The sequence below is a fragment of the Talpa occidentalis genome, unplaced genomic scaffold (assembly GCF_014898055.3).
Source record: "Talpa occidentalis isolate TD23 unplaced genomic scaffold, MPIMG_talOcc4v2.1 talOcc4.11, whole genome shotgun sequence".
Taxonomy (NCBI): Eukaryota; Metazoa; Chordata; class Mammalia; order Eulipotyphla; family Talpidae; genus Talpa; species Talpa occidentalis.
The window spans coordinates 73711188-73723611 of NW_023601104.1; the positions used below are offsets into that span (position 1 = coordinate 73711188).

The 12424-nt window shown below is 33.9% G+C and overlaps 1 protein-coding gene across 5 annotated transcripts in view; it reads left to right on the forward strand.

The window, feature by feature from the left end:
• Positions 1 to 12424, forward strand: part of GPHN (gephyrin) — a 451561-nt gene that overhangs the window by 377557 nt on the left and 61580 nt on the right. For all 5 annotated transcript variants that reach the window (XM_037503527.2, XM_054691156.1, XM_054691159.1 and 2 more), the window contains 4 exons: positions 5197 to 5252; positions 7879 to 7998; positions 9496 to 9554; positions 10592 to 10745. In XM_037503527.2, the coding sequence (XP_037359424.1) occupies positions 5197 to 5252; positions 7879 to 7998; positions 9496 to 9554; positions 10592 to 10745 (389 nt within the window). The remainder of the gene's footprint in view (positions 1 to 5196; positions 5253 to 7878; positions 7999 to 9495; positions 9555 to 10591; positions 10746 to 12424) is intronic.

Genomic DNA, 12424 nt, shown 5'->3' on the forward strand with positions numbered 1-12424 from the left:
AGCGGTTGAGCGCTGGGCTGCGAAGCTGCCCGCAGCCTCTGCAGTGCCGGTTCGATCCCCTGCTGCTCCCGGGCCACCAGAGGAGGGTCCCACATGGCACGCAGACCTCTCCTGCCGCCCACTGCTCCCCTCAGCAGTGTACTTTGGTCCTTCTGCCTGCTCTGCTTCCCGCTCTGGCTCTGGTGAATTCTCTCACCCTCCCGCGCTTCTGACTGTACCCAGTGCATGTATAAACAAACAAACAAACAAACAAATAAATAAATAAAAGCTTGCCTCTATAAAAAAAAAAAAAACATAAATATGAATAGGTATTTTCTAGACCTTAAAAATAAATGAAAGTGAGAATAGCTTCAGGGTCTAGCATTAAACATGAATTAGTTATATAATGCATTTGAATTAATATTTGGTTTGTATTTTATTATATCAAATTAAATTCTATAGTTACAAAGCAGAAAACATATTAGCAGAAATGTCAGAATTAGAACAGTAGGGGGGCATCTAGGCTTTTGCAGAAATCTTCACAATTCCTCCATCTTATCTAATGGTATCCTGGGGCATTCATAGTTTCTTTACCTTTCTCTCTAAACTTTAGGTTCATGTGCCATTATACTGCCGCTTTTGCTCCCTCCAACCCAAGCTTGAAGAATTGATTATGAAAATGACAACTTTTTTTCACCTGTCTCTTTAGTAGCTATTTTCAAATAATTATCAGCAAGTTAGATAGGTTGGTGTTTATTTTTCTATCTTTATAAGAAATAGTGAGCCTAGTGACAATATAAAATCAAGACTTCGTTTTACTTATTTTTTCTTAGTTTTTTATAATCTAAAGTTGTTTGTATTTGTTTATACTCCTCAAAAGAAGTACATGAACCAACAGCATCGACTTTATGCCAGATCTACTGAATCAGACTCTCTAGTTTAACAAGTCCTCCAGATAATTTGCATGCATGTTGAAAGTTTAGAAGCACTATTAAAAGGAAAATAATAAAAATGATTCCTGTTGGTACCAGGAACCTCCTATAATGTTAGTTGACTGAGCTACCCTAGCCAGCAAATATAGACATTTCCCAGATGGAAAGGTTTGGGGCAATGTGGAGAATATAGTTTAATAATAGCACATAGGCCTTCCCCAGTTTGTGCATCCTTCCTGATGACAAGGACTTTTGCAGCTTAGAATCAGCTAAGGGCTTTTTTACATACTGGTCTCACTGACATTACATGAAAAATTTTACTCCAAATGATTTCTAGCCACTTAGTATTCAGTAACATTTATTTGGGTCATTTGTGCAAAGCATTGATGTAAGCAATTTGAATGTATGCTTTTGCATGTTTGAGGGGAATAGGAGACAGAAGGATTGAAAGGCAGAGGGTTTAAAATAGAAATGAAGCAATCCTACCACTAAGGAGTCAGATGCTAGCTGATTCAGATGAAATATACACACTTATGAACTAATTTTAGAAAATTTACAAAGCACAATACCAACACATATGAATAAATTTGCAAACATTTCACCTAAGTATTGTGGAAATGCCAAATTCATTTTTTTGTTCTTTTAACAAATACTTGTTGATCATCAGTGATGAATTAATGCTAAACACAACAACATAATCTGTATTATATAGAATTAATCAGTCTTTCTTAACATTCTGAAGATAGTGAATATTGATTCAAAGTATGAAGGAAACTAAACACATGAATCAGCGGAAAATGAAATGCATTTAAAGTATAGCATTTTTCTGTTGGAAAATATTTATTTATTCATTCCTGCGTACATCTTTCTAAAAAGATACATAGGAGCCACACTCATTCATTTCTTGAACATTTGAATACTCCACATATTGAAAAATGTATTGAATACTTTTTATACAGCAAGTGTGAGGGATTCCCCTGGACAAGTAAACAAATAATTGCAAATACATTAGGGAGTCATAATTAGAGTAATTTCAGAAATACTCTGGGAAAACAAAAGATAAAATAGTGACTCTTGAGGGAAGGGGTGTCAGACATGACTTCATACAGGTGACACAACCTGAATCTTAAATGCTGTCTTTAATCAGAAGCAGGGGTCAGGAAAGAACACTCTAGGGAAATGGAAACTCCAAGCAGTGAAGAAGCATATGTTTGGAAATTGAAATGAATTATCTTGGAACTCTTGGGGAACGATAATACTAGAAGTTGAGAACAGCTAAAATATAAGATATAAATAGGACATGAACCAGAGACCTTTGCATATATTGTTCAATCTTTAGTTGATGTTCTTTGGTTGGAGCATTTCTCTACCTCTCTTTATCTTTCTCTCTCACACACTACACACATCCCTTTTGCCTACTTAGCTCTATTCATCTCCAAATCAAAAATCTTTCTACCAGGGTGGATTTCCCTGAACTTCTGGTGTAGTTCAAATACTTTCATTGTGTGCTCCCATAAAACCATGCTCATTTCCTTTACAGAGGTTTTCTTATTTTGTACTTATATGTTGTATATCATAGTCGGTGACATGTATACACCTATATTACATACACAATACATATAAATACACGCATACATCTATACAAAGGCAGGTTTCATGAAATTATGCTTACATTGAAATATATATTCTATTCTTTGTCATTAAAATTTCTGTTTATATATTGAACTTTACAACTAAACTCCACATATGATCTAGAGTTTGAAAAACATTACAATGCACTGTACTACATTAGAATAGAAGCAATAGTTTGGTTTTATTCTCTATTCTGTCCCAACAATTAATCTGACACTTGGGGCATGGAAGACACTCAGTATAAATTTAGTGAATGAGTGAAAGGAATACAAAACTTTTGAAAGTTTTATTTTTAATATTTAGATATTATCTTTATTTTTTAATTTTCTTTTATTGAGGTTACATTGGTTTACAACATTGTATGTTTTAGGTATGTAGAATCTCACCTCTTCAAATATATGTTATGACACCATACCCACCACCAAAGCTGGAATAATCCTCCACCATAGACTATTGGGCCCCTTCCACATTTTGCACCCCACCTCAACCTCCCCTTGTGATAGCCTGAGTTGTGCAGTCAGATTTCAAGAGTTTATTTTGGTGTGGTGTTATCTGTACCTTTGCTTTTTTCTTTATATTCCACACATGAGTGAAATCACAATGCTCTTCTGACTTACTTCACTTAGCATAACCTCCTCCAGTTCCATCCATGTTGTCACAAATGACAAGATTTCATCATTTTAAAGTTGAGTAGTGTTTCATTGTGTATCTATATATCCCACACTTTCTTTGTCCACTCATTTGTAAAAGATATTACTTTTTAGGTATGATCATACCTGTTTTTGTCAACAAGAAAATTGAAAGTTAGAGAGGTTAATTTGCCAAAAGTTCTGAGGCTTAAAATAGGTAGAACCAGGTAGAAATAGGTAGATTCAGCTTTGTTTTACTCTAAAACTATGCTAATCTGCCCTCGTTCAGGAGCAAAATGAGAAAATGTTTAGGTTGCTTATGGAAGATCGCAAATGGTAATTGTTCCAGTAGAGAAATGATTAAAGATAAGTGTATTCAAATAACTGCATCAATTAATAGGCAGTTAATGTGCAACTCTGAAAGGTAACTGACCTTTTTATGTTCTACAGTTAGAAAATCATGGTTTGCTTTAAAATATTGCAAAAATATGTCACCTGATAAAAAAATAATAAAATAAAATATTGCAAAAATAACTGGAGGCGTAGATAAAATTGTTGTTGAAGCAATGACTGCTATATGTGTTTTAAATTGTTCATTTTTTTTTTAAGTTAAAAAAGAGAAACCTTGAAAACAGCATAAGGAGAGTAGCATTTCAGGAAAACTATTCTCATTTTTACAAGTAAATGTGGAAAATACAATAGGATCCAAACATAAGTCAAGAGTTTATTAACTGAGATAATGTTTTTATAGCTCAAGATCCAACATCTGGCATATAGAAGAAACCCAATGTTAATTTTTTCCATCTCCACATCAGGTTAACCACAGTCATCTAGTCATCTGTGCCCCCCAAAAAAGGGGGGGGAGAGGGGAAGAGGGTTGCCCAATATAAACAGTATTGTATTGGCTTTGGAAAAAAAAACTTTGTAGTCACATAGAGAAATAATAATTTTCACATTTCATATTTTTCTTTTCAAGAAAAATACTTATTTTTATCAACATGATTACAAATAATTAAAATAGTCATATAAAAGTGTGATCTTTTCTGTGTAGAACTCAATTTTCCTGTATGCAGATGACAGGAAGGTAATGGTCATTGATCATAATGCTTGTTAGATATGCATTGTCTTCCTAGTAGTATTGGTCTGAAGTCCATATCAGATTCCCTTTGAAAACATTTTTCTCTAAGAATATTTTTTTCCAACCATTACTATACTAAATATAGAAGAATAAAATGGGATACATTTTTCCATCTTAATTCTGTGTTTCTTCCAATTTAAAAATAGTCATTAGGAAATCTGAAATACCACTACTTATATATCCTGATTCAGAAAAAACACTTTTACCCATCACTAAATGGGCAAATAATTAATTAGATCTAATTAATTAAGGGACTGGATTTTAGTTCTTAATTCTACCATTAACTAGAACTTGTTTATGACATTTAACTTTTTTTTAATCTGAGTTCCCTCATTCTGCAATTCATTTCCTTCAAATGTAAAATAATGAAAAGACGTATATTCTACCTGCCTCATTAGGTTATTATGAAGATCAGACTGGGTGATAAAGAATAAAATATAATGAAATAGTTTAAAATTTTGTTAAAAAAATGAGAAATATGAATATATATTATAATATATTTATATATCACTGATTGTGCAAACACAAGTCACAAGTGCATATCCATGGATATGATGGTATTTATTTAGGAGGATAGGTGAAAAGAATATCCTATTTTTTAAAAAGTATAAATGTTGAAATTATGGAGCAACAGGAAGACCACCTCCAGCGGCACCAAGAAAAGGGCACATTTAGTACTACCTCTATTGGTTCTTGTGAGTTATGGATGCCAAAGATCAAACCAATAGTAACATAAGCCTGTCTAATCCAGGAGATTAGAAAAGTGTTCCACTTTTCTGAAGACTTACTGATTATTTAAGTCAAACTTTAGAATTCTAACACTAGATTGTTATTCCTTGCTGTAAGTCCATTCTGATGTTTATTCTTGGTTCTGTTCATCTCACAGCTGCCGATGGACCAGGAGATCGTTTCATCATTGGAGAATCCCAAGCTGGTGAACAGGTGAGATTCATAGACCTGAAAGACAGCAAAGATTTCTGTTTCATGAACTTTTGACATCTATTCTAAACTTATACCATTTTTGTAATAGAAATCTTAGAGAGGGATTAAGTGCATTATCAAAGAGATTAAAGAACAGTTCCCATGGAAAGAACCAACAGAATTTTTTTTAACAGATGCCTGGATCAAGATGTGGTATATATACACAATGGAATACTACTCAGCAATCAAAAAAGATAAACTCATACCATTTGCAGCAACATGGACAGAGCTGAAGGGATTATGCTCAGTGAAATAAGTTAGAAGGAAAAAAAAATATATCGGATGGTATCACTTATAGGAGGAATATAGGAAAGCTGAACAGTGTCAAAAAGGAAAAAAGACAAAACATGTAGGCAAACTATAGATATGAGGCATAAAGCAGGGGAAGGAAGGGAGAGGGATCAAAACAGGAGAAGGAAGAGCACAAGGGACTATGGTGACATTTAACAGGAACTCTACCTGAGGGGAGAAATCAAATACTATTAAAAAAAATGAATGACGATATAAGAAAACTAAAAAGTTAAAAAAAAAAAAAGAATCTGGTTTTATTTATTAACATATGGTATGGTGGTGGTGGTGTGTTTCAGAAATGTGCCACAAGCATTTTCCAGCTCTCTTAACTGGTTGATTTTTACTATATAAACATTAATATTCTAACTAGAACTATAATTTTGGAGTGGTCTTCTCAGATTTTCCCCAACTTGTGTTACAAACAAGGAAATTTAGAAGAAGAAAATTATTTAACCTTTCTAGCATGTCATTTAGATTGAATTTTCTCATTAGTGATCTTAACAGGAAATGGGAATACATATATTTATATTAAGAAATAAAGCACTAATGAGCCATAATGGAAGTAAAATAGAAATTCTCTTATTTAATGCTTTTGAGGCCAGTAATTTACCATTTAATTGAAAATGAGTTAAAGTGGGGAATTACTTTATATCTTTAAATAAATATAAATTTAACTAAATAAATGAACATGTATTTGTCAATAATGTAATAAGCAAGTCTTGTATTTTGATAAGGTTTGCTCCACTACTTGAAAGGAGAGCCTTCCTTTTTCATATGATTTGGTAGGTTAATTTTTAGAGTCTGGAAACACTATTATCATTATACAGAAATTTTTTTGAGCATTACCAAAAGATAATCTACCAAGTAATACCAAATAAAAAGATCTACTTTTGGATAGCAGGTAAACCTATATTTGATTTTCTATCTGATCTTTTTTATATAGATCATAACCAAAGGGCACTACCTGTTATTTCCAGCTTGGGTTTCTTTAGAGAAAAATTGAAGAGCATTTGCAAAGCATCTGAATATAAATCCTTTCAGATTTTTACTTTATTTTTACAATTTTGTACAGATGCTTTACCCACACCTAATTTGAAAAGTTATTTTTAGCTGAATATTTTAATTGAGTTATTCCACAGGTTTAACTTTTATAGAAAATAACACTCGGGGCCTCCCTGGTGGCGCAGGCGGTTGAGCACCACGCTGTGAAGCTGTCCGCAACCTCTGAAGTGCCGGTTCAATCCTGGCTGGCCAGCGAGATTCCCACATGGCAAAGCAGACCTCTCAAGTCTCACCCGCTGCTCCCCTCGGCAGTGGATTTCCTCAGTCTGCCTATTCCATTCCCACTCTGTCTCTGGTGAATCCTCTCACCCTCCTGCACATCTGGCCTGTACCCCAGTTCTTGTATAAAAATAAATAAATCTTTTTAAGAAAAGGTACCATTTAAAAAAAAAAGAAAATAACACTCCTCACACTCATATATCATTGACTTATATAATATTTACTTAAATTACATAATTCAAAAACAAATATTGCCAGAACTTGCACAAGAGCTTGAGAACAAATTCAATCGAACCTTAGCAGTAGTTCATAGGTAAATAAGAGAAGAGCCTAACAGTTTCAAACTTAAAATGTGCTATGAATATCATCATATTTAATAGGAAATAAAGAGCATATATTAATCTGAATGAATTGCAAAGGCTAAGTAAAAGAACCCCAGTCTCATTAAATAGAAGCAGAAGAAAGCCAAGACACTTTTCTCTTCTGCTATTGTCAAGCACTCAAAGCATTATATAAAAATAAAGCAGAAAATAAATAAATGTGGTGGTTATGCGAAAGCTACATGCCATGCCTTTTTTTTTTTCTTGGCTTAGCATATATTCCCATATATACTAAAAATAAAGAGGGCTGTGGACGTATATAGGTGAAGGATGGTGCCATTGGTAGTGATCATAGCTCCCTCACCTCTATATTCAACCATTTAGGAGATTCATTTACAGGTCTCTGAAGCTAACCTTGGCGCTGTAATGATTAGATCCTTATCCATGCTGTGATTGGGGCAGTTCTTCAAAAGGAAAACAGAACACCAAGTAGACATCTAATAGTTATTACCTTAAAATTAGAGCCTCCTTGGTGTAAGTATACCTCTTTATGGGTAGCTCTTATTACTTTGGCCCAAAATTAATAAGACTGTAAGACTTTGCTTTTAATGCTTGTTTCTAAAAATGTTTCATCTCCTGTGAATTATTTTTTGTGGCAGCAAAATAAATTCTTTTTGACATGATTGTATTTCCAGCCAACTCAAACAGTAATGCCTGGACAAGTCATGAGGGTTACAACAGGTGCTCCAATCCCCTGCGGTGCTGATGCAGTAGTACAAGTGGAAGATACCGAACTTATCAGGGAATCTGATGATGTACGTGATAACCAGGTCTTATCATTCCATTCCTATGGCAGTATTATAATTAACGCCCACTTTCTCCATATTTATGAGTCACTAAGTTTTATTGCTTATGTTAGTTAGGATCTTACATTATAGTATATGGGTCTCCAGTAATTAAGGATTTGCCTTAGACTTGAAAATCTTTTGTTATAGGGGACTTTTTATAATCATTACTGAAATCATAGCAGAATTTGAGCACATTTGATCCAATAATGTCTGCATACAAACAAATTAGAAGAGCCTCAAGTTAGAAGACCAGAGATATTAACTGCTGACATAACTTGTGGTTGAAAACTTTGCTTATGACTATTTCTGATAAAATATGAAGAAGAATTTGACAAAGAATAGTTGCTAAATATTTTTAATATTATTCTAATCCAACCTACCCTTTCAACTCTTGTTCTCTATAATTTGTAAAATTCTGTGCTACCAGTGAAAGCCTGGCAATAGTAAATTTATGTCAGTTACCCCTCTATTGCCTAAAAGAAAGGAGCCGGAGATCTTTTTTGGTCTAATTATGCCTTCATATTACTGAAACTATTGGCAATTGTTGGAATTAGAGGATCAGACACTAATAAAGGTAGAATAGTCTAAACTGAGGCTATAGTGACTCTCTTGTTTTCTGAAGATGTTTAAAATATCTTAAATTTTAAAAACTGGAGGTAAAAAGAAATATATATTCTCCTAGGCTGGGTGTATAGTGAAATTCAAGCAAGCTAAGAAACAGCCACTTTCTTACCTGGGGATTTTCTTTTTAATCACCTTCCTACATGTCAGGCTTATAAAATTGAACCCCTAGCATATAGATCACATTGCCTGCTGTTAAAACTGTCCAGCAGATTTATTAGCATCAAGGAAGCCAGCAGAGCATTAAAATCCAGAACACATGCATTCACAGACTCTGCCAGATGACAAGACACAGTTCCAGTGTCACAATATTATTCACAGCCCATGAATGTAAAATAGATGATCACCATTAATTTATAGAAATCTACTACCACACAAACTATAAGTCCTCCTCTGAAATTTCTGCAGATATTTGAGAACCTTGGCATAGTATTGAACCCATTATTCATGGGAACAGAAGAGACAGTTATCTCCATGCACATGTATTATATATATTAGGGTAGCAATATATATACATATGTGTGTGTGTGAGTGTGTGTAGTTTTACCTTGAGAACACCACTTACATTCTCTAATATTGAGTTGGAGTCAGTAGTTAAATCGGTACTTTTTTTAAGTGTAAACATTTTCTTTGTTTATTCCTTGGCATCAAGCCTAATTTTTTACAAACGCATAGTAGAAATTCATTGTGTTCAAAGGTTCAGCAAATGGTTTTCCATTTCTTTATATTAGTATAAATTCTGGGACTCTCTGATGATAAAAGCATCTGAATAGCTAAATTCTTTTCATCAGAAATTTTGTTAAATTGTTCTGTTCAAAATTACATGACTTGCTCTTATTGTAGGGTACTGAGGAACTTGAAGTGCGAATTCTGGTGCAAGCTCGGCCAGGCCAAGATATCAGGTAAGTTCATAACATGTAGGATGTATAATTAACTTTTGTTTTGAAATGATTATGAATTCTTCATGATGATAACACAGTTTAGTCAACTAGTCACTAATTTTCAGGACTTTTAACACCATCAAAATGAATTTTCTAAATTTTGCATCCCCTACCCTACTAATTTTTTCATGAAGATTGTAAAAGTAAATGAAATAGTCAAAAGCAATATGAGAAGGTAAAATAAATCTACATAATTGACAATTAATCCTATTTCTAGATAATCCAAAATTATCCAACCCTATCCCTAGATAATCCAGAATTTGGTATTAACACAGATAATGCCAAAAGTGAGTATTTACACAGTTAACTCATAGCCTTCTTTCTGCTCAGTTGTAATGGAAGAATCTACTATTCTTTATATACAAAGATGAGACCACTGTCCTACCATAAGTAGTGCTTATACTTTAAATTATTTTTCTTATTTTGGAATATGTTTGCCCTGATTCCATTAATACTACTCAACTTCTCCTTGTAATAAAGCTATACTTCTACTATCCCTATGGCAGAAGACTAACATGAATAGACCTCTGCAGCCACAGAACTGGACCATTTAAGTGGTCCAAATGAAGATTATCTTCCTTACTATAACCTCGTTAACATTTTTGTCCTTATCACAAAGTCAGCAAGCTATGGAACGCTTATCGTTATTGCCTCTAGATATTTTCATATAAATTCTTGTCTTATATCAATGAAAGTTTACAATTGGTGTTTTTGACAGTAAATTACAAAGTAATTTGTGAAAGAATTTTCAAATATGAAGTAAAATATTCCTGTATAGCAGTAATAGATACAAACCTGTTTCATTATTCACTTGTATGATTAATTTTTTAATTAAAAAAGTATACTATTTTCAGAATCACTTCATTTTATTATTCTCCTTTCTCATCTCTTGACTTTTTTCTTCCCTTGAGTGTCTTTCTCTGACACTAAAATTTCCCATTAAGTTGAGAAAATATTATTCTTAGTTACACTGCTTATGGTTCTGTTTTGACTTTCAGACCCATCGGCCATGACATTAAAAGAGGAGAATGTGTTTTGGCCAAAGGAACCCATATGGGCCCCTCAGAAATTGGTCTTCTGGCAACTGTAGGTGTCACAGAGGTTGAAGTTAATAAGTTTCCAGTGGTTGCAGTAATGTCAACAGGAAATGAGGTAAAAAGAAAAGGGAGGGTGGGTGATATGAGCAGGGCTTCAAATAAAAGTATACTTTAAATTATACTTTAAATTATACATTATGGAGTATAGATCTTATCACATTCTGATAACTGGAAAAATAATTAATTGGCCTCAGGATAGTTCAAGTACAGAAAATGAGAATGAAGAACTAAAAATTAGATATTAATAAGCATTGCCTTCCATTTATTACATTGAAATATCGCAACCAATAACCTTTCTACACACTAGGAATATAGCAAAGAATATTAGATACTAGCCATAGATATTCAACTGTGCACACTCAATGCTTAGTCAATTAGGACAATGAATTATGCCCACCCTGCTGTTGAGATGATGGACGACCTCTGTGTGGGAAGTATTTCAGTGAATTTGGACATCATGACTAGCCCTTCTTCTTGCTAAAGTTCCATGTGATTTTTAATCACCAGGAAGTGTTTGATAATCAAGGTTTTTTTTTGTTTTTTTTTTTTACATTTCTAAAGATAGCATCTCATGACATTTTTATTCAGAATGTGTCAAAATGTCATTTCAACCCTGGTTTAGGAAAGGTAATTTAGTCCCTTTTTTTCTGAGAATTCTTGAAAAACTACCTGTTCCCTGTTTTACTTAGGTTATAGAAAATTTCATTTGCAGCCTCTAGGTCAATCTGGAAATATTGAAAAGTGAATCTACTAGAAATACAAAGCTTAAAAGCAGAATCAGAAATTACTGTGATTTTTTAAAAATATTTTTGGGAAGGGCAGGACAAGATGGTGGCAGAGTGAAAATGCTGGGCTCATCTATGCCACATACACACAGCTGAATTTTAGCAGAAAAAAAAAGCCCAGAAATACCTGAAAGAAACCAGACAACTGCAGCATACACTAGGAATAACATCTAGAGGAAAGGGACCCCAGTATGCAAGGAACAGACCTCCCTAGGCAGGTGTTGTGAACACCAGCAGCCTGGCAAGCCCAGAAAGCAGCAAAGTAGAACTGGCAAGACCCAGACCCAGCAACACTTCATAGATTTCAGCAGGCCCTACATTGGGGTTGAACCTTTAAATAAGAAAAAAAAAACAAAAATACAGAATATAAAAAGATCAATAGATAAGATTAAAAGATTCTGAATAAATCTAAGGAAATAAAATAGACCAAGTGGAAGACCTAATCAGTTACCTTGAAGATGATAATGCACAAAGAATCCAGGAGGGAGAAGAAAAAAAATGAAGAAACACTTTGGGAATTATCTGACTCCATGAGGAAAGGCTATATGAGAATAATTGGGTATCCCAGAGGGAGAAGTGAGAGAGAGGAGAATGGCAAACTTATTTAAAGAAATAATAGAGGAAAAACTTCTCCAACCTGGAGAAGGAACTTAGCATACACGTCCATGAAGCTAAAAGAAGACCAGGATACCAGGAGACCTACACTAAGACACATAGTAGTGAAGCTTCCAAAAGTTCCAGACAAAGATAGCATATTGAAATTGGCTAGGGGGAAGAAGAAAATAACCTATAAAGGAACACCCATCAGGATAACATCAAACTTCTCTGAAGAAACAATACAGACAAAGAGAGAATGGAATAATGTGATCAGAATACTTTAAGATGAAATCAGCCAGCCAAGAATTTTATGCAAGGCTCTCCTTCAGATATGAAGGAAAAATGAAGGTCT